The sequence below is a fragment of the Pelodiscus sinensis genome, chromosome 30, assembly GCF_052426305.1.
Source record: "Pelodiscus sinensis isolate ZL-2025 chromosome 30, ASM5242630v1, whole genome shotgun sequence".
In the NCBI taxonomy this organism is placed as follows: Eukaryota; Metazoa; Chordata; order Testudines; family Trionychidae; genus Pelodiscus; species Pelodiscus sinensis.
This window is the reverse complement of record NC_143081.1, coordinates 3,405,772-3,427,473: the sequence shown is the minus strand read 5'-3', so window position 1 is coordinate 3,427,473 and position 21,702 is coordinate 3,405,772. Positions and strand designations below refer to the sequence as shown.

The following is a 21,702-nucleotide window of genomic DNA, read 5'->3' as shown; positions in this document are numbered from 1 at the left end:
ACCAATGAGATTCTGGCACCGAGGAGACAGGTGAGCTCCAGATGGTTCCAGGTGTGCTGGGCTCCAGGCAGGCTCCATGGAGCCCTGTTCCCGGATGCTCTTGGGGCAGAGGGACTTTCCTCTAGAGGGAGGCTGTTTTTCAGACACCGCCCCCTTCCTCCTGCCCCCACAGGTCAGCAGCCTGTTGCTGAGGTTTCTGTGGGCACCTGGGTTGGGCCAGCTCCCCATGTGGGCAGCCCCCACGTGATCGCCGGTTTGCGGCCGGCTCTATAAAATCCCTGGGGCTGAGTCACAAGCCCTGTTGCTTTCCTCAGATGGTGACGATGCTGATCCTGATCCTACTGCCTGTGGCCTTTCTCCTGCCCCCTGGCGCTGGGGCTGGTGAGTGTGGGGAGGAACAGGGATTGTGGGGACAGAGTGGGGAGTTTTCTGAGTTGTGTGCAAATCCCAGCTCCTCCCCAGAGTCGGATGCAAGGACTGGCCAGGAACAAAGGGGTTTTGATGGATGCAGCCCTGGCCTAATTGTTCCTGGCTTAGCCTGAGGCCTCGAAATCCTTTTTCTTAATCTGCCCTTGGTGGGAACCAGTTCTCCTGGGTGGTACCTCCAACCGAGGAGTGGGGTCTAGTGGTCAGAGCGGGGTGGGGGATGGGAAGTCAGGACTTGTAGGTCTTTGTTCCTTCTCCCTTTGTCAGTGTTGTGATTCTAAATGGAAGCTCATTCGGGAAGAGTCTGTGCCAACCCGGGCACAAGGAAACCCTGATCTCTCTTGGCATCTGGGCAGCCTTGATCCAGATTGGTGGCCCCAGATGCAAATAGCAGCAGCAGATTTTCAAAACAGCCCCTGTGATGGGTAGGAGGAATGCCGGCCGTCAAGTGAAAACAGTAGCTGTCACTTGCAGGCTGTTTGTAGCATTATCAGGACGGGTCACCTGGTAGGGAATACACTTCTCCTAAGATCTATTGGGGTTCTTTTCCTAATGACTCATTCGTTGCCCTGAATATCCCTTCCCCACCCTCTTATTAAATGGGTTTGTCAGAATCACATGATAATAATATTACTGTGAAGAATATGGGGTGCAGGATCACAGACTTATCCGGGCAGGTAATTCCGAGGATCTCCCATAAACACTTGACTGCCTACCATGGGGGAGAGTCACACATCCAAGAATCCTAGAACACGAGAACTGGAAGGGACCTGAAGGGGTCATCGAGTCCAGTCCCCTACCCTCATGGCAGGACCAAGTGTCATCCGGATCATCCCTGACAGGTGTCTGTACAACTTGCTCTTCAATATCTCCAGGGATGGAGATCCCACAACCCCCCTGGGCAATTTATTCCAGTATTGCACCACCCTGACACGTGGGATGTTTTTCCTAATGTCCAACCCAAACCTCCCTTGCTGCAGTTTAAGCCCATTGCTTCTTGTTCTACCATCAGAGGCCAAGGAGAACAATTTTTCTCCCTTCTCCTTGTGACACCCTTTCAGGTACTTGAAAACCGCTCTCCTGTCCCCTCTCCGTCTTCTCCTTTCCAAACTAAACAAGCCCCGTTCCTTCAGCCTCCCCGTCTCGCTCATGTTCTCCAGACCTCTCCTCATTCTTGTTCCTCTTCTCTGGACCTTCTCCAATTTCTCCACCACATCCTTGAAATGTGGGGCCCAGAATTGGACACAACCCTCCAACTGAGGACTAACCAGCCTAGAGTAGAGTGGAAGAATGACTGTTTGTGTCTTTCTCATCTCACTCCTGTTCGTGCAGCCCAGAATCATGTTGGCTTTTTTTGCACCAGCATCACACTTGGCTTCTATTTAGCTCGTGGTCCACTCTGACCCGTAGATCCCTTTCTGCCGGACTCCTCCCTAGACCATCTCTTTCCCATTCTGTGAGGCTACGTCTACACTGGCATGATTTGCCGAAAATGCTTTTAACGGAAATGTTTTCCATTAAAAGCATTTTCGGAAAAATCGCGTCTAGATTGGCAGGATGCTTTTCCGCAAAAGCACTGTTTGCGGAAAAGCATCCGTGGCCAATCTAGACGCCATTTTCCGCAAAAAAGCCCCAATCGCTATTTTCACGATCGGGGCTTTTTTGCGGAAAACGGTACTATGCTGTCTACACTAGCCCTTTGGCACAAAAGTCTTTCAGAAAAGGACGTTTGCCCAAACGGGAGCAGCATAGTATTTCCGGAAAAGCACTGATGATTGTATATGAGATCGTCAGCGCTTTTCCGGAAATTCAAGCGGCCAGTGTAGACAGCTGGCAAGGTTTTCTGCAAAATCAGATGATTTTGTGGAAAAACTGGCCAGTCTAGACACAGCCTGTGTGTGACACGGATGGTTCCTTCCTAACTGGAGCACTTTGTGTTTGTTCTTATTAAACGCCATCCTACTGACCTCCGACCATTTCTCCAGTTTGTCCAGATCATTTTGAATTCTGACCCTTTCCTCCAAAGCAGTTGCGAACCCTCTGGACCGTGGGTTGCAGAGGCCATGAGAGACTCACTGATGCCTCTTGAGCAGGATTGTGTCGCTTTGTGCACTGTGTGTGGATCCCACCGTCCAGGCACAGGAGATAACAGCTCCTGCCCGGGAAGGGGGCTGACCCCAAGCTGTGGGTAGGGCCTGGGGGATGAGTCAGTCTCAGCTGGGTGAGGAGGCCAGAAGGGGCTTAGAGCTGGAAAGGGGGGTTCGGGACCCAGACCTCCTTCTCCCTGAGAGGAGCCTGTTCTGGGTCCCTGCGTTATCATCTATTCTGTGCTCTGCTGTGTCCCTGTGACCCAATAAAACTTCTTTTCTACCTGCTGGCAGATATTCACGTCCAGCTGTGTACGGGGGGCAGGGCCTGAGGACCCCCACGCTCACCCCGAGACACCCTCCCCGGCCCATTCTGTGGGGAGGGTCACCAGGAGCAGGTTAAGTGTTGGAATGGGCTGAAGGAAATATTTGATCAGTTCTCGCCTCCCGGTGGGAACGGTGGGCTGGCCCCCTGAGGTTGGGATTTCGAGGCCAAGGTGAGGGAAGCCAGGGCATCCAGAATTAGAAACCATCCGGTTGGGCCTCAGTTTCCCCATCGGCAGAAGGCAGGCAGAACACGTGGTTTCTGCCACAGGCAATGGGGCAGGGGGCAGACACGGCTTTTGGAGCAATACGCCTTTAGAGAAACACACGATGTTCCACGGGACCAGAGAGTTGGAGGTCGGGCTTCGCACAGTCCACCCGCTGTGGGTTGGTGGAGAAGGAGAAGCCATTAGGGTGCGAATGCTGTCCATGCGCAGGGAGATGAGGGGGCTCTTTGTACAGTCCTGGTCTCCCCCCAGGTGAGATCATCGGGGGGCATGAAGCCGAGCCCCACTCCAGGCCCTACATGGCCCATCTGCTTATACAACGTGCAAACAAGTCTAGGTGTGGTGGGTTCCTGGTGAAGCCAACTGTTGTGCTGACGGCCGCTCACTGCCAGGGAGAGTAAGTGCCTCTGGGCTGGGACATGACGGCAGGTGGGGTCAGCATGAGCGGGGGAGCTGGGAGCTCTGACCCCGGTGTAGCGGCAAGGGGTGGCCAGGTTGGGGGAGAAGAGCCCAGGGGTCTGATCTGCTCAAGGGGGTTCGTTGAGTCTCTAGGGGCCTCTCAACCCAAGGCCCAGCCCCAGCCTGGGTACATCAATGGGATTGTAGCGTGGGGCAGGGATTCGTCACAGTCTTAAGACAGGTCTATGGGGTGTTGGGCTGGGGGGCTGGGCATGGACCCCTGCCTGGATCAACTGGGAGGGGGAATTGGCTGGGGGGAATGGATGCCCAAGCTCAAAGACAACAGAATGAATCTAAGATCCTGGCCCGAGAGCCCCAGGCTGCCCCGTTCCCACAAGCCCAATGTTTATGAGCCAGAAACACGTTTCTGACCCCTGCCCCTAACACCCCACGTGCTGCTCTCAGCTTTCACAGAAGCATCACTGTCGTCCTGGGAGCCCATAACGTCAGCCAATGGGAACCGAGCCAGCAAGTGATCCGAGTGCGACGGCAGATCCCCCACCCGCAGTATGACTGGAAGACTTTAAACAACGACATCATGATACTGCAGGTACAACCCCATCCCATACCCCACCCCCAGTGACCTCACACTGCTGCAGGTATCACCCCCATCCCATCCCCCACCCCCAGTGACCTCACACTGCTGGAGGTACCGCCCCATCCCATCCCCCACCCCCAGTGACCTCACACTGCTGCAGGTACCGCCCCATCCCATCCCCCACCCCCAGTGACCTCACACTGCTGCAGGTACCGCCCCATCCCATCCCCCACCCCCAGTGACCTCACACTGCTGCAGGTACCGCCCCATCCCATCCCCCACCCCCAGTGACCTCACACTGCTGCAGGTACCACCCCCATCCCATCCCCCACCCCCAGTGACCTCACACTGCTGCAGGTACCACCCCATCCCATCCCCCACCCCCAGTGACCTCACACTGCTGCAGGTACCGCCCCCATCCCATCCCCCACCCCCAGTGACCTCACACTGCTGCAGGTACCACCCCCATCCCATCTCCCACCCCCAGTGACCTCACACTGCTGCAGGTACCGCCCCATCCCATCCCTCACCCCCAGTGACCTCACACTGCTGCAGGTACCGCCCCCATCCCATCCCCCACCCCCAGTGACCTCACACTGCTGCAGGTACCGCCCCATTGAAGCCCCCCCCTTTGTATCTTGCATTCTGATCTGCCTCCATCTACTGAAGTTCTTTCTACACGTCTTGGTCTGTTGCCTTCCCCACTGCTCTTTGCGCTGACAGCTGGGGGGGAAGGCGCGTCTGACGAGGGACGTGCGGCTGATTCGTTTGACATCCAGACGGCGTGGAGTGAAGCCCCCTACAAGGTGCAGTGTGGCTGGTTGGGGCCGGACCGGCTTGATGGACAGAACTGACATCCTTCGGGAAGTAAACCTCAAAGTGATAAGTGATGAGGTGTGCAGAGAGAAGTTCAGCAACTACGTCCCCTCCAGCATGCTCTGTGCTGGGGACCCTGACGACCGCAAGTCGGCTTACATGGTAAGTGGCTTCGGTGCCTGTTGCTCCTTTTTGTTCCTGTGCTGCTTTGTGTGATCAGCCGGGTCTCCCATGGGCCCGGCATTTTCAGTGGGACCTGACCCCTCTGGATGATCAATTCCCAGTGACTCAACCTCTGTCACACCGGTGTCTTCTTCAGAGCCTTCCACCCAGGCCACCTTCACCTCCCTATGGTCAGCTACTGGCCTGGGGTGTAACAAGTCCCTTCCCTGCCTGATTCACACACCACAAGGTGACTGGGTCCCCAAAATGACGCTTGCTACCTACGCACAAGCATTGAGGCCTGGGTCTCAGCCCATGGCTGGTCTGCTCAAAGTCTAGTGATGCAGGAGGTGGAGGAGACTGGAGGCTGCCAGGCTGTTGACAAGAGACGTTTCCGAAATTTGGCCTGTCTACACGGCAGCAAATTTCGAAAAAACCTCCTCTTTCGACACATCCCTTGTTCCTTGTATGATGAGGCTTCCAGGGATGGTGAAAGAGCACAGCCGTGTTTCCCGAATTTGTATTTGGAAAAGTGGATGCGTTCCGTGGACACGGCGTAGCTTTTCCATGATACCACCCAATACCTGTGTGCTACAGTTGGTGACAGATTCCTGGTGGTTCTTCCAAAGTTTCAGATCCCAGACACCTCTCTGCAGTCTCGTAGTCTACTCATCGTGTCTGATATCCTGTAGCTCACCAAGCACTACACCCAAGAGCTCCCATAGGACCAAGTCAGCATGGACAAGAGCCTGGAGTTAATTTGTCAGAGACCAAGACATTAATGACCAGGTCTACAGATGCTGGGGCTGAGCCTTAGCACAAATTTAGCCCAGCCCACAGGTGCAGATAAGCTGTTGGGTCTGACCCACTCGCTGGTATCAGCTATGCCGAAAAAGTCTCCATCACTGGCAACTTTTCATAGACTCATAGAACCACAGTTCTGGAAGAGACCTCAGAAGGTCATCAAGTCCAGTGCCCTACCCAAGGCAGGACCAATCCCAACTCAATCAACCCAGACAGGGCTTTGTCAAGCTGAGGCTTAAAAACCTCTAGGGATGGAGACTCCACTACTTCCCTAGGTAACCCATTCCAGTGCTTCCCCACCCTCCTAGGGAAATAGTTTTTCCTAATATCCAACCTGGACCTCTCCCACCACAACTTGAGCCCACTGCTCCTTGTTCTGCCACCTGCCCCCACTGAGAACAGCCTCTCTCCAGCCTCTTTGGAACCCCCCTTCAGGAAGTTGAAGGCTGCTCTCAAATCCCCCCTCACTCTTCTCTTTTGCAGACTAAATAGACCCAAGTCCCTCAGCCTCTCCTCGTAGGTCATGTGCTCCAGCTCCCTCATCGTTTTGGTCACCCTCCACTGGACCCTCTTTTAAATCAAGCCTGGATGTTTTTTGAAATTATTTGCTGTAGTCTAACCATGAATTAGATCAGCACCTTCCCATGTCCTATGTTTTATAGGGTGAGAGGGCCAAATTCAGGACACCAGGCTGGTACAAATACCAGAGTGGACACACCCCACAAATCTCAATTAGATTTTACCAAACCATTAGCAAAAGGGAGTGCCTCTCTCCCCACACTGATTAACGAGAAAGCAAAAGAGGCATTCTAGCCTCTGCATCACCACCTAGATAACTGGTCATTATGATGAGAGGCTACTGAAAACTGCGTTCATCAAATGTAGGGTTCTTCTAATCCCAACAGATCATCCACTTCACCAGGTCACTCTGTAGCTCTGAACGTACCCCAAAATCATGCTTGTAGCCAATCTTTTAAGAACTAAAATCTCCAGGTTTTGTTATCACCATAAGAAAGTGAAGACAGTTATTGAAGGGTTAAACGAAGGGTTTGCATTACCCACGATTTTCAGATTTTCAGGTTCATAATGATGATGGTTAGGCTGCTAGCCTGATTTCTGGAATCCCTCAGATTCCCCACTTCCAGCCCTGGATCAAAGCCACCCTGAGAGGAATCTAGAAGAAAAAGAAATGGCGGATCTGTTGACAATAAACCCTTTCTTGACAAATCCTGTAATCCTCATTTTTTGAGGAATACAGGATCTGTCGAAAAACGGTTTATTTTTTATGGATCCGGACCTAGACTGCTGTTTTTTTGGTTTTTTTTAAATCAGTTTTGAAAAAAAAAAACGGTGGCCATGTTTATGTTAATGAAGCACGGATTATTTAAATTCTGGCTTCATTAGCAATTTCGACGTGCTTGATTTGCATCCCTCCGGTGGCAAAACATACCTGAGATGCAAAAAGGAAGCTGATAGTCATACCTTCAGATACAATGAGGATTGGTGGGTTCAAACAAGATAATTTCACTTAACCACTTATAGCCTTCCCAAGGGTACCTTACATGACATGCTTTGTACAAGACTGACCATGGTTTTGTAACAATGGTGAATTAATTAGTGTCACTGATCATCTTTCTTCTTATATAGCCTCAAACGGGAAGGCAGATTAGATAATTATGTTGGTGCTTCTGGCATTAGTGTCTGTGAATCTCTTGACATGTCAGTGCTAATTGACTTTTTGGAATGTCCTATGTTATTATTGTCCCAAACAGCTCTAAACACCCAGGGTACATCCAGACTATGGGAGGAGATAGGGGTTATCAGGATACCAGAGGTATCCTGGAAAAACTCTGCTGTATCCAGAGAACGTGTTTGCTCTTCGACTTTTTTTTTGCAAAAGAGCAAACACCCTCTTTCGGAAGCCGGTGTTCCTCGTGCTTGGCCCAGTGTAGAAGGGCCAAATTTCAGAAAAGCCTCTTCCAAAAAGAAGTGGAGAAAGATATGCGAAATGCGGAGCACAATTTGCGTACATTTTTCTGCAAAAACATGTAGTCTAGAGTGACCTACCCCCAGGTATGATCTGTACAGTAACTCTAGTCACCCTACTTCTTCTGGGGCAGGGCGATTCTGGAGGCCCACTTGTGTGCCGTGGAGTGGTCGAAGGCATCGTCTCCTTTGGCGACAAGAACAGCATTGTACCTCCGGCTGTGTACACACGGATTTCTCACTTCCTGCCCTGGATCAAAGCCACCTTGAGAGGAATCTAGTAAGAGAATCCTTGCTCAGCCAGCTACAGACTTCTGCTACACACCCTGCTCCTGGAAACAAGGGGTTAGACCTTCCTCTGCATCTGGGCCCAGCTACTCATGGATTTACTGTCAATATGATCCTGCAGCCAGATCAGAGATGGCACCTTCTAGTGGGGGAAAGGCCCCAGGTCTCATCCCCTGTGCTAGACCATCCCCATTACTGGGGTGGATTAGAGCTGGTGCTCCCTAAAGGGGGAATGTCCAAGATCGCATATTTCATCCCCTGGAGCCAGCCAGTCTCCCACCCTGCAGCCAGATTGGAACTGGTGCCCTCTGCAGTGGATAGACCACAGACCACGTTTGCTTCTGCTTCTGTCCTGGATGGTCCCCGCAATACACTGAGGAAACCGTGTGACGTTCCCTGGTGGGTGCATCGCCCATGCTGTGGGGGATGCATTAAATGGCTTTGTGCAGCCGCTGCTGGGGGTGTCTGGACTCCTGAGTGACTGCCTGGTTGGGGCAGGAGGGCTACTCCAGCCCCACACCCCGCCCAGAGTCCCCAACGAGGGGGGTGGGGCGTAGGGCTCACAGGGTGTGAAACGGCAGTTCAAGAAGTCATGTATGAATAAGGGAGCAAGGAGCTGAGCACAGAGATATTTACTTACCCCCTCTCAGTCCAATCACAACAGGCAAGTGCTCACAGTCAGACATGTGCTCATGTACCCTGTGTGTGTGTGTGTGTGTGTGTGTGTGTGTGTGTGTGTGTGTGTGTGAGAGAGAGAGAGAGAGAGAGAGAGAGAGATGTGTGGGGGGGCAGATAGATAGATAGATAGATAGATAGATAGATAGATAGATAGATAGAGGAGGTGTGTGGGGATAGATAGATAGATAGATAGATAGATAGATAGATAGATAGATAGATAGATAGATAGATAGATAGAGGGGGTGTGTGGGGATAGATAGATAGATAGATAGATAGATAGATAGATAGATAGATAGATAGATAGATAGATAGATAGATAGATAGATAGATAGATGGGGGTGTGGGGATAGATAGATAGATAGATAGATAGATAGATAGATAGATAGATAGATAGATAGATAGATAGATAGATAGATAGATAGATAGATAGATAGATAGTATGATCTAGGGGGTGGGGATTCACTCTTGTAGCTACGGTGTTCACTGATTTGTTGCATTCAATGGTTGTTTGTGGTGCTGCGTGTGATTCGTATTGCCGTGTGCTGATCTGCAGAGACTCTGTGTGTGTGGGGGGGGAGCAGGGGTGCCCAGCGGAGGGTGGGTTCACGTGGGGAGGACTCCTGAGGGGAAGCCCATAGGGGATGGCCCAGGCCAGCCTGACAGCTGAGCTGGGTGGAGGATTCAGGCAGGGGACACATTGACTGGGACTCTGAACAAGGCAGGAGGTGGGGCCACTCGGGGGTTGTGAGCTGTGGCTGGGAGTGAGAATGAGTTTTGGTCGGCTCAGGGGAGCAATATGGCAGAACCTCCCCTCCCCCCCGCTGGCCAATTTCTCGGCGTTGCAGCATCCCCTGGTGGTTACTCTCAGCATTGCGGCCTCCTCTCCGTGCCCCTCTGTCACGGCTCAATCCCCCCCACCCGACCCTCTGCGCACAGAGTGGAGGTCCGGTGAGCCGAATACACTCTGCAAAACTGGTCTCAGCAACTCTCAGGGACAAGCTGACACCGTCTCAGTCTGCCTGAGAGCCAAGAAAAGAAAGAGACATTAAAAACCACGCCGTGGAACGGTCTCAGGCCATGGGCGGCCTCCTTGCCTCCCTACAACAGCCTCAGTCGTGGGGCCAGGGCGGGGCGGGCAAAGAAACAGTCACAGTTTATAAACCCAGGGTCTGGTTCAGGGCGGGGTGACCAAACAAACAGGGAAGTCATCCCAAAGGGCCAGCTTGCAGGGAAGCCAGGGGTCAGGTCTGCTTGGTGGTGGAGAGCCAAAGGGTGCAGGTGGTTTCTCCCTTCTGGGGGGAACTTGCCACCCCATGGAAAGTGTGTGGTGGGGGCCACCATGCTGACTGCCTCTGGGTCAGCAGGGATCCTGGCCACAACACACTGGTCGTTGAGTTAGTGGGGATCCGGACGTCCACGTCTTTGGCCGGCATGGGGCCGGCTCCCCCTGGGCTACTTTCCAGCCCCCCTGGGTCCTACCTGGCTCCAGGTCCAGTCAGCAGGCTCTGTGGGGGTCGCAGGAGCCAGCGGGGTGTCCAGAGGTTCCAGGGTTGACTCAAGCAGAGGTCCAACCCATTTTTCCGAGCCAAGTCTGGGTCCTGGGGGTCCAGGGTAGACCCCTGGCCTCAGCAGGGGTCTCCGCAGCCTCTTGTGGTCACTGGGCTCTTGCAGGGGTCGCGGCTGCCTGGAGCTGTGCACTGGGCTCGGCCGTGGTCCTGGCGGCCCAACCCAGTTGTCCCAAGGGGAGTGGTGGGGTGAGGTTCTCCATCGCTTCTGGAGCTGCGGCCGAGCCTCCTCTCTGCTCGGCTGCCAGGCTCCAACTGAGCTGGGAGCTCCCTCTCTTATACTTCCGGTCCCGCCCTTCTGCTTCCTGTGGGTGAGGCTGGGGAGCTCTGGTGTCGCCCACCAAGGAGTCTTTAGGGGAACTTTCCCTTCTGGGACATCTGGAAGCCAGGCCACCTGACTACAGCTGCCACCCTCCTAGTGTGCTTGAAACATATAAAATGAACCCTTTGCGAGGGAAGAAATCACTTAGAAATCCCCTCCCTAAGGCAAAGGTCTCCTTCCCCCATCCCCCCACGCTCCGTCCTCTGCTTTGCTTGGAGTTGGGAAAACAAAGAGAGGGAATCTGCAGAGAATAAGGGATGCTGCCCGGGTAACTGGGTCCGTAAACTTCGGGACACAACGATCAACCAATGCTGGTTAAGCAAAACAAAAAGAAAACTCTTTTATTATCAAAACACAACAACTGTTGTGAGCATAGTGCATTGACTCGTTGGCAAATAGCCATGAAGTGACATACACTCAGGGAGAATCCCTGGGCTGTAATAGTTAGTTACAAAAGAGAGAAACAATTAGCCAGCTCAGACATGATTTCCAAATCCCCAAACAAGGAAAACAATAAACTCTGAGGCTGTGTCCAGACTCAGGGGGTTTTTCGGGAAAAGTAGCCTTTTCCCGAAAAAACTTCCCCTGCGTCCAGATTCAAGCCGCGTTCTTTCGAAATTATTTCGAAAGAACGCGGCTTTTCTTTCGATGGCAGTAAACCTCTTTTCAGGAGGAAGAATGCCTTCTTTCGAAAGTTTCTCTTTCGAAAGAAGGCGTTCTTCAATGTAAATAGGGCTTCCTCGAAAGAGAGCATCCAGACTCGCTGGGTGCTCTCTTTCGAAAAAGTGGCTTGCTCTTTCAAAAGATCCACCTGCAGTCTAGACGCGATCTTTCGAAAGAGGCTCTTTCGAAAGATGCTTTCGAAAGAGCCTCTTTCGAAAGAAGCCTGCAGTCTAGACATAGCCTGATTGTCTGAGTTGGGAGGCTGGTATCCGGGAGATCAGAGATACCCCTCTCTATTTCGCACAGGGGACAGTTTGTGGTTTCTCACCCAGCATTGATACTAATCCGTGCTGTGCACAACATGGGTGCATCTAGACTGGCAAGATTTTGCGCAAAAGCACGTGCTTTTGCGCAAAAACTTGCCAGCTGTCTACACTGGCCGCTTCAATTTGCGCGAGAGCACTGACTTTGTAATGTACAAAATCAGTGCTTCTTGTGGAAATACTTTCACGCTCCCACTCGGGAAAAAGCCCTCTTGCGCAAGAGGGCCAGTGTAGACAAGGAAGAATTGTTTTGCGCAAAATAGCCCCGATGGCTAAAATGGCGATCGGGGCTTTCTTGCGCAAAATTGCATCTAGACTGGTCATGGATGCTTTTGCACAAAAGCAGCCAATCTAGACGCTCTTTTGCGGAAATACTTTTAACAGAGAATTTTATGTCTCTGCTTGACACAGCTCTGGCTGGGGTGATTGAGTCGGGGTTGGTCCTTCTATAGGCAGGGTCTGGACTCAATGATTCCTGTGGTCTCTGCCCGCCCTGGGATTCTAGGATTCTACGATCCACCCAGGTCTGAGCATCACCATCTAGAACCATTGTAGAGGAGCTCTGTAGCTTTTGGGGTTCAACGTAGATGCATGAACAGCCAGCCAGCTCCATTTCAATTCTTACCAGACTCATTCCAGTGGAAGCTGTTACATTCAATATCAATCCAGGCCCACCTGGCCACCTGCAGATGGCTTCGAGATCAATGCAAATCATTGTGCGTCCATTCTAGACACATCTAGAACCTCTCACTTCGATGGGAGACCCATCTCCCCACCCTTCCAGGTCTAGACCCACCTGCCACTTGGACGCTGCTGGCCGCTCCAGTAGGGGTCTCTGGCCTGACTCAGTGGCAGCAGGGAGATCGGTAGGATGGGGCTGAGCCCCGCTGAGGGCTGATACACTGAATGGGGCGGCAGAAGAGTCTGTCGCTGGACAGCTGTGGGGGGAGATGCTCTGGGTGTCACGTACACAAGGTCTGAGTTAGGAGGCTGGTATCAGGGAGATCAGAGCCACCCGTCTCTATCTCACACAGGGGACAGGGTGTAATTTCTCACCCAGGACCGATACTGATCCGTGCTGTGCATGGTAACAGGATGGGGAAGGGCAGAAAGAGGTCCTTGAAGCAGGGACAGCAGCAGAGAGATGCCCTACGGCAGGGAAGGGCAAATCTTTTGGCCCGAGGGTTGCATCTGGGATCTGACACGGGATGGGGGCACGAATGGGGATGTTACCGCCATGGGGGAGGGGGTGTCTATGGGGTACAGTTGGGGGAGGGGTTCTAAGAGGGGGGTTATTTAGGTGGGAGTAGGAGGTTCATGGAGTATGATGAGGTGACACCGGCTCTCCCTGCTCAGTGCCACTTGGCACCCCACACTGGAGGTGCTACAGCCACACCGCTCGTCCCGACCCACCAGTGCACTGCCCAGAGCATCAGGGCAGGGGGCCGAGAAGTGCGTGGCCCCTATGCTGGGGGAGCAGAGGCTGAGGGTGGGTCTGAAATGGCCCATGGGCCGCACTTTGCTCCCTCTGCCCTAGAGGGAAAAGACCCCATGTCTCCCAGTGCCAGCAAGCAGGTCTGGCCTCTGGAAAGAGCAGAGGGGCAGGAATTGTTCCTCCTGCACCCATGAAATCTCAGGGCTGAGGGATCTCGCTGCAGACTGGCCCTGGAGTGTTTCTGACCCTGGTGGTTGAGGGGGGAGGGCAGCGTTCGCCACATCCTCAGCCAAGTCAAGGCAGTGGGGGTCGTGTTAGCCACATCCTCAGGCAGATGGACGGGCAGGGGCCCCGCTGGCCATGACGCCAGGCCAGGGACCGGAGCAGAGAGGAAACCTCCCGCTAGGTGGGTGCGGCCGTGACCTGAGAATTGTCCAATGGGCACCTTGGCCAGTGGCCGATCTCCAGTGGGCGTTCCCAGGCAGGAGTGTATGTGGGGCCCTGTGATTGGCCGGCCCTGCCCCCGCTCTGCCCCCACCTGGTCTGTATAAGCCTCAGGCTGGAGGGAGCGACTCCGTGCCCGGACCAGGATGGCTCTGACGATGCAGCTGTTCGTGTTGGGGATGCTCCCCTGGGCTTTCCTCCTGCCCCCTGGGGGCTGGGCTGGTGAGTGGGGGAAGGGCGCTGGGGGTGTGAGGAGAGGGGCCCATGCAGGGTAGGGGACTGTGGGTTCAGTGAAGGTCTTCCTCTGACCCACTTTGAGCCAAGGGGCTAGTGGGACCCCTGCAACCTCCCCTGAGAACCTTAGGGGCTTTCCGCCTTTGGGAGTGGGTGGATCAGCCCCCAGAGGGATTCTGTAGGACCCACAGCCAAGCCGTGTGTCCTACTTTGAGATGCAATGAGCCACAAAGGGGACCATATGAGGTGTCAAATGAAAACTTATTTTCTTCTGATTCTGTATGTGCTGTCTATCTTCTTGCATATATTATCCATATGTGGAATTATAAACATGTACTCGGGGATGATGCTGGAAGATTCCCTGTCGGAGGCAGGGCAACGGGTAACGAATGTCCGTTCAGTGTCTATGCTAATTAGCAAGGCTCCAGGGACAATGGATGTCTAGGTGCCAATACACGCCTGAGGAATGTGTCGGGAAATATGGATACCTGCCAACCAGCCAGGGCATCATGCCTGCCAGCATGTGAAACAGGGATAGGCCACTGGGCCAGATGACCTGCTGTGGCCACGGAGATACCAGGAGAGGGATATAGGTGCCACGTAGCAACCTCCATCTGGTCTCCAATTCTGCTCCTGATCCCAGATACAGCTTTGCGAGGGGCAGCGAGCCGGGAAGACCCGTTGACCCATCCTGACATCCTGACACTGGCCACTTATCCTGACATCCTGACACTGGCCACTTATTCTGGAAAATCAGCCGCTTTTCCAGAATAACTTGCCAGCTGTCTACACTGGCCGCTTGCTTTTCTGGAAAAGCACTGACGATCTACTGTAAAATCATCAGTGCTTTTCCGGAAAAACTATGCTGCTCCCGTTCGGGCAAAAGTCCTTTTCTGGAAAACTGTTCCGGAAAAGGGCCAGTGTAGACAGCACAGATTTCTTTTCCACAAAAAAGCCCCGATCGCGAAAAAGACGATTGGGGCTTTTTTTGTGGAAAAGCACGTCTATATTGGCACGGATGTTTTTCCGGAAAAAGTGCTTTTCTGGAAAAGCATCCTGCCAATGTAGACGTGCTTTTTCCGGAAATACTTATAATGGAAAACTATTCCGTTTTAAGCATTTCCAAAAAAGGGTGCCAGTGTAGACGTAGTCAGGATGTGCACCAGAGACTTTTAAGCTAGCAGTTTATAACATCTCTGTATCGAGAACTGGGAGATTAGATGCATGTGGTGTATCCTCCTTTACAACCGCACTCTCCTGCTTTTTTTCCTTTTACTAATAAACCGGTAGATTTGAGATGCTGAAAGACTGGCTCAGCGTGCTCTTGTGGGTAAAATGCAGAGCGTAAATCGACAGGGGCCTGTGGCTGGTTTCTTGGGACCGGGAGGACCCGTTCGGGGTAGGTGGGATTGGGTTCTATAACCCCTCACCTGTGTTAGTCTCGGGGCTGATTGTGGCACAGGTAGACTTGTGGGTTACATCTAGACTGGCATGATTTTCCGGAAATGCTTTTAACAGAAAAGTTTCCGTTAAAAGCACTTTCGGAACAGAGCATCTAGATTGGCACGGACGCTTTTCCGCAAAATCTAGACGCGCTTTTGCGCAAAAAAGCCCCGATCACCATTTTCGCGATCGGGGCTTTTTTGCGGAAAACAAATCTTGGTTGTCTGCACTGGCCCTTTTAGCGCAAAAGTTTTGCACAAAAGGGACTTTTGCCTGAACGGGAGCAGCATAGTATTTCCGAAAAAGCACTGATTTCTTACAGTAGGAAGTCAGTGCTTTTGCGGAAATTCAAGCAGCCAGTGTAGACAGCTGGCAAGTTTTTCCGGAAAAGCGGCTGATTTTCCGGAAAAACTGGCCAGTCTAGACACAGCCGTGGCATCTGAGGGCTTTTGCTCAGTGTGACTATAATGTGGGCTGTTTGGGAAGGTCTCCGGCAGGGGGTTATAAGGGGTCCTGAGCGAGCAATTCACCCTGAGCGGATGCCCAGACCTGGCCTGGTCCATCACACCGTCCGCAACCCAGAGGCCAGGCCAATGCCTGCGCCCCCCCAAAGGGGAAAGATTCCAGGCACCGAGGCACCCAGCTTTGGAAACAAGAAGCCCAGCTCTGTTGGGTGCCGGACGTGGCCCAGCTGTTGCCTTGTGGCTTTCCAAGCTGTCCCCACTGCTGACGGAGCCTGGGATCTGCCCGTTAACCCCTCTGGGGTCTGTCCCGCCCTTGATCTCGCAGTCATGCCAGCTCCATGTGCACCTCTGGGACCCACCCGTATTTCCATCCCTGTGTGGGGACGGGTTCTTCCTGCCCCAGTCGCCCGCACAGGAGAGAGACATTCACCGCTGAGTCGCCCGGCAGCCAAAGGCAGAGCGACCTCGGGGCTGCGCTAATGGACCCTCCAGCGCTCGGCATGGGTCTGCCCCCTTAATCACACTCACCGCTGATTAATGGGGCAGGAGTTGCAAGCAGGGGATGGGCTGGAGAGACCCCAGCCGCCATGGATGGGGAGAAGAGCTGGCTGGGATCGTGTGGGGCAGGGTCTCAACAGAGCCCCACAGCCACTGGATTTGGTGGATTTGATCTCCTCTGTCGCGAAGTTGGGGAGGGGGGGACTGAGCTCCTCGGTGAACCTCTCCAGCCCGGTGTGGTCCCAAAGCAGGTGAGTTTGACCCCTCCCCATCTCTCTGCCAGGGAGGATCATCGGGGGACGGGAGACCCGGCCTCACTCCCGACCCTACATGGCCTATCTGGATATAGCGGGAAAAGGAAGCTGCGGAGGGTTTCTCATTCGGGAGGACGTGGTGCTGACGGCGGCTCATTGCAACTGCAACTGGGGGTAAGACATCAGCCAGCCCCTAACCCTCCCATCACCATCCCACTGCAGGATAAGAACCAGCCCCTGCATACAGGAAAGGCCCCATGCCCCATTCCCTGGCCCCACGGGCCAGTCAACTCCGGGCTTGGGCTTCTTGTCATGTGGGGACACACGTTGCTGTTGGGTCCAGGGGGTGTCAGCAACTGAACCCTGGGTCCGCTGCTCCGGGAACATCCCCTTGGACCGAGCATCCTGGCAGGACGTTTCCTTGGGACGAGACGCAGCAAGGACCATCGGTCTGTTCCTTCTGCCGTCCTGTTTACTCACCAAGAACGCACCGTCCCCTGTTCCCTGGATGATGCTCGGGGGTAAAACACGAGCGACTGTTTCTTGGCTCCTCCTGCAAAGCCACTGCCGAGCAGCGCTCTGCCCGAAAAGCTCTCGACTTGGGCTCAGCATAGGGTCCTGCGCCCCATGCTTCACTGGCTGGGCTGGTGTCTTCTTGGGAAGTTTCTTAGATGTTTCTTCTGCTTCATGTGGACACACAGAGCTCCACCCGCCAACGCCCCAGACCTGGCGTTTACAAAGTCGGTGCCCAAGGAATCCCCTGGAGCCACATAGCTTAGTGGCTGGGGAAACCTTGCCCCAACTCTCAGCATGAAAGAGTCTGAGACCGCCCAGCCCTCCTCGTGCAAAGCCAGAGCTTTCCACGGAACAGTCGGCTCCTGCTGGGGTCACAGCATCACCTCTCCAAATGGCACTAGCCACTCGGAAAACAGAGTGACCTGGATAGTGGGAGGGGCAGGGATTGGCAGAACCACAACACTGAGCAAGGATGTGGGGTTTTCCCATGCTCGATGGCAGTAGCTCAGTGTCACAGGTAGGCCTGGCTGGGGGGGATGGGCAGGGACTCGAGAGATTCGGTTTCCTCGTTCAATAAACAAGCGCCTAAGAATTCCAGGGCCCTGGGCCTGAGAGATGGCCACAGACAGACCCATGAAGTTAGCGACTCTCTTATTGGATCCAGACCATGCGCCCGTCCGGAGCACCCGCATCCCCTTCTTATTCACAGAAACATCACCGTGCTGCTGGGGGCCCAGGATGTGACAAACCAGAGAGAACGAGGGAGGCAGAAGATCCTGGTACGTCGCCGAATCCCCCACCCGGGATATAATACTGAGACACTGGAAAATGACATCATGCTCCTGAAGGTAAAAACTCCATCCCATCCCCCGCCCCCAACTGACCTCACACTGCTGCAGGTACCACCCCATCCCATCCCCCACCCCCAGTGACCTCACACTGCTGCAGGTACCGCCCCCATCCCATCCCCTGCCCCCAGTGACCTCACACTGCTGCAGGTACCACCCCATCCCATCCCCCACCCCCCAGTGACCCCACACTGCTGCAGGTACCACCCCCATCCCATCCCCCACCCCCAGTGACCTCACACTGCTGCAGGTACCACCCCATCCCATCCCCCACCCCAGTGACCTCACACTGCTGCAGGTACCGCCCCATCCCATCCCCCACCCCCAGTGACCTCACACTGCTGCAGGTACCACCCCCATCCCATCTCCCACCCTCAGTGACCTCACACTGCTGCAGGTACCACCCCCATCCCATCCCCCACCCCAGTGACCTCACACTGCTGCAGGTACCGCCCCCATCCCATCCCCCACCCCCAGTGACCTCACACTGCTGCAGGTACTGCCCCATCCCATCCCCCACCCCAGTGACCTCACACTGCTGCAGGTACCACCCCCATCCCATCCCCCACCCCCAGTGACCTCACACTGCTGCAGGTACCACCCCCATCCCATCCCATCCCCCACCCCCAGTGACCTCACACTGCTGCAGGTACCGCCCCCATCCCATGCCCCATTTCTTGTCTCCATCTAAGACACCACGTACCTTTACTGCTTCTGTTTTCCCTGGCAGCTGCGTCGCAAAGCGACACTGACTAGGGAGGTGGGGCTGGTCCGTTTAACGACTGGTAAACACAGAGTGCTCCCAGGGACCGTGTGCAAAGTGGCTGGATGGGGTATGACCAGCTTGAACACAGGAACCAACACCCTTCGGGAAGTGAACCTGTCGGTTGTGAGCAATCGCCTCTGTCAGAAGTGGTACTGGTACTATTTCCCCTCCACCATGCTGTGTGTAGGGGACCCCCACTATCCAAAGTCGACTTACAAGGTAAGCAGTTTAGTGGGTAACATACATCCAGGTCTCTCAGTCACAGGCAGGAAACATTTATAATGGAAGAGCCCAAAGAATTACCTGTTGGGGCCCATGCCCAGAGGTGTGAACAGCCAAGACAAGACAGCACAGGGCAATAAACGACCACACCGAGGGTATGTCTACACTACCCTCCTAATTCGAAATAGGAGGGTAATGTAGGCATACCGCAATTGCAAATGAAGCCCAGGATTTGAATTTCCTGGGCTTCATTTGCATAAGCGGGGCTCCGCCATTTTTAAATCCCCGCTGGTTCGAACCCTGTGCCGCGCGGCTACACGGGGCACGAACTAGGTAGTTCGAACTAGGCTTCCTAGTTCGAACTACCGTTACTCCTCGTGGAATGAGGATTTTCAGTCGATACAGAGCAGGCTGATCTTGATGTAGAAATGGGTGTCACCTAAGAGCCATATTTGAGATGCTAACAGGTAGCCAGTACTCACAGCTTCAGGCACAATGGTGAGACCGCTTATAACCTTTCCAAGGATTCCTTACATGACATGCCTTCCTCAAGTCTCATTGCCATTGTGTGACAATGGGGACTGTCTAAATGTGGCTACTCCTCTTTCTTTGCTCACAGCATGAGCTAGGAGGTCAGGCTTCATAATGGCAGGGGCGTTTCCGGTCTAAATTCCAAGAGTCCTTCATCTTGGGCTTCTCAGTGTGAATTCAGTTTTTCACATGTTTTGGGTTTACTGGCTCAGACAGCCCTGGGAGAGCCAGGTGCGATTGAGGCATTAACTCTTCTCTCCCGGCTTGTTCTGGGGCAGGGCGACTCTGGGGGCCCTCTCGTGTGCCGTGGAGTGGCCGAGGGCATCGTCTCCTTTGGTTTCAATAACAGCACTGCCCCTCCTGTTGTGTTCACTCGGATTTCCCGCTTTGTGCCCTGGATCAAAGCCAACATGCCGAAAATCTAGCAACACCGACCTGATCTTCTGCTACCCAACCTGCTCCTGGACACATGGGATCAGACCTTCCTCTGAGCCCGGGCCTGGCTTTCCAGCGCTGATTTCCCCACCCCTCTGAGCCAGCTACTCCAATGCCCTGGAGTTGGACCAGAGCCGGCATCCCTTGGAGGGGAAAGCCTATGTACCGTGTCCCTTCCTGCTTCTGTCCTGGGTTCTCCCTGCAAAGTGCAACGTTTCCTGCTCAGTGGGTCACACACATCACTGGTGACACATTAAATGGCTTTGTGCAGCAGCTCCTGGTAGTGTCTGGATCCTAACCCTGGATTCCTGATTCATTGAATGAGACAGTTGGGTGCCCACACCCCTCCCAACCCCTTGATAGATAGATGGGGTGTATGGAGATAGATAGATAGATAGATAGATAGATAGATAGATAGATAGATAGATAGATAGATGGGGTGTATGGAGATAGATAGATAGATAGATAGATAGATAGATAGATAGATAGATAGATAGATAGATAGATAGATAGATAGATAGATAGATAGATGGGGTGTATGGAGATAGATAGATAGATAGATAGATAGATAGATAGATAGATAGATAGATAGATAGATAGATAGATAGATAGATAGATAGATAGATGGGGTGTATGGAGATAGATAGATAGATAGATAGATAGATAGATAGATAGATAGATAGATAGATAGATAGATAGATAGATAGATAGATGGGGTGTATGGAGATAGATAGATAGATAGATAGATAGATAGATAGATAGATAGATAGATAGATAGATAGATAGATAGATGGGGTGTATGGAGATAGATAGATAGATAGATAGATAGATAGATAGATAGATAGATAGATAGATAGATAGATAGATAGATAGATAGATGGGGTGTATGGAGATAGATAGATAGATAGATAGATAGATAGATAGATAGATAGATAGATAGATAGATAGATAGATAGATAGATAGATAGATAGATAGATAGATAGATAGATAGATAGATAGATAGATAGAGGGGCTGTGTGGGGATAGATAGATCTATATTATCAAAACAAAACTACTCTTGTAAGCACAGTGAATTGACTAGTTGGTAAGTAGCCATGGAGCGACATAGACTCAGGGAGAATCCCTGGGCTGTAATATTCATTTAGAAAAGAGAAATAACAATTAGCCAGCTGAGACATGACTTACAAATCAATACAACTGACAGACTCCCTAAATTTACACATTTTAAGAAGTCCGTTCTTTGAGTGAAGAAGTGTCTCCCATCTCCCTCAGTCTCTGGGAGAAATTGCTCTGCTCTCAAGCAAAGAAGAGAGGGAGAAAAACCCCTCTTCCCTGGTTTGAATTTCCTACCTGCATTTTTATTGGCCGACTGCCCGAACCTCCCTGGCTGCCACCTTTGCTAGGTACCTGAGCTAACCCCTTAGTAGCTGGGTGCTGATCAGCACTCCTCCTATTCCTGACACCCTCCTTTCCACGTCTGTCCCCTCTCCTCCCCTCCCCTCCCTTTTTACATTAGGGAAACAGCCCCATTCCCAGTACTCCCCCTTTCACTGGCACAACTCAACTCTCACATTGCTCTGTGTTAGGCTTGGAGGAAGCTGCCTCCTGCATTCAAGGGTCATCGCTCTTACAGTTTAGGAGTTGTTGGACAAATGGACAAACAGAGGGTATGTCTACACTACCCCGCTAGTTCGAACTAGCGGGGGTAATGTAGTCATCCACAGTTGCAAATGAAGCCCGGGATTTGAATTTCCCGGGCTTCATTTGCATGAAGTCGGCCTGCACCATTTTTAAATGCCGGCTAGTTCGAACCCCGTGGCACGCGGCTACACGCAGCACGGGGTTCGAACTAGCCGGCATTTAAAAATGGCGCCGGCCGGCTTCATGCAAATGAAGCCTGGGAAATTCAAATCCCGGGCTTCATTTGCAACTGCGGATGACTA

The 21,702-nt window shown here is 53.0% G+C and overlaps 2 protein-coding genes across 2 annotated transcripts; both read left to right on the top strand.

Moving 5' to 3' along the window:
- The first annotated feature begins 323 nt into the window (after positions 1 to 323).
- LOC102463263 (duodenase-1-like) lies at positions 324 to 8,525 on the top strand. Its single transcript, XM_075911894.2, has 5 exons — positions 324 to 381; positions 3,317 to 3,461; positions 3,938 to 4,073; positions 4,785 to 5,039; positions 7,964 to 8,525. The coding sequence occupies exons 1-5, from the start codon at positions 324 to 326 to the stop codon at positions 8,108 to 8,110; spliced, it is 741 nt and encodes a 246-aa protein (XP_075768009.2). The 3' UTR covers positions 8,111 to 8,525.
- A 5,162-nt stretch (positions 8,526 to 13,687) lies between these two features.
- LOC106732597 (cathepsin G-like) lies at positions 13,688 to 20,000 on the top strand. The gene is made up of 5 exons (XM_075911893.2): positions 13,688 to 13,769; positions 16,470 to 16,614; positions 17,666 to 17,804; positions 18,535 to 18,789; positions 19,602 to 20,000. Exons 1-5 carry the CDS (start codon positions 13,694 to 13,696, stop codon positions 19,746 to 19,748), a joined length of 762 nt encoding a protein of 253 aa, XP_075768008.2. The 5' UTR covers positions 13,688 to 13,693; the 3' UTR covers positions 19,749 to 20,000.
- The last annotated feature ends 1,702 nt before the right edge of the window (positions 20,001 to 21,702 follow it).

Excerpts from the sequence above, each read along its gene's own strand:
- LOC106732597 (XM_075911893.2), top strand. The coding sequence starts at position 13,694 with ATGGCTCTGACGATGCAGCTGTTCGTGTTGGGGATGCTCCCCTGGGCT. Across the intron at positions 13,770-16,469 it reads GCCCCCTGGGGGCTGGGCTG|GGAGGATCATCGGGGGACGG; the intron begins GTGAGTGGGGGA and ends TCTCTCTGCCAG. Across the intron at positions 18,790-19,601 it reads ATCCAAAGTCGACTTACAAG|GGCGACTCTGGGGGCCCTCT; the intron begins GTAAGCAGTTTA and ends GTTCTGGGGCAG.
- LOC102463263 (XM_075911894.2), top strand. The coding sequence starts at position 324 with ATGCTGATCCTGATCCTACTGCCTGTGGCCTTTCTCCTGCCCCCTGGC. Across the intron at positions 4,074-4,784 it reads ACGACATCATGATACTGCAG|CTGGGGGGGAAGGCGCGTCT; the intron begins GTACAACCCCAT and ends TTGCGCTGACAG. Across the intron at positions 5,040-7,963 it reads ACCGCAAGTCGGCTTACATG|GGCGATTCTGGAGGCCCACT; the intron begins GTAAGTGGCTTC and ends CTTCTGGGGCAG.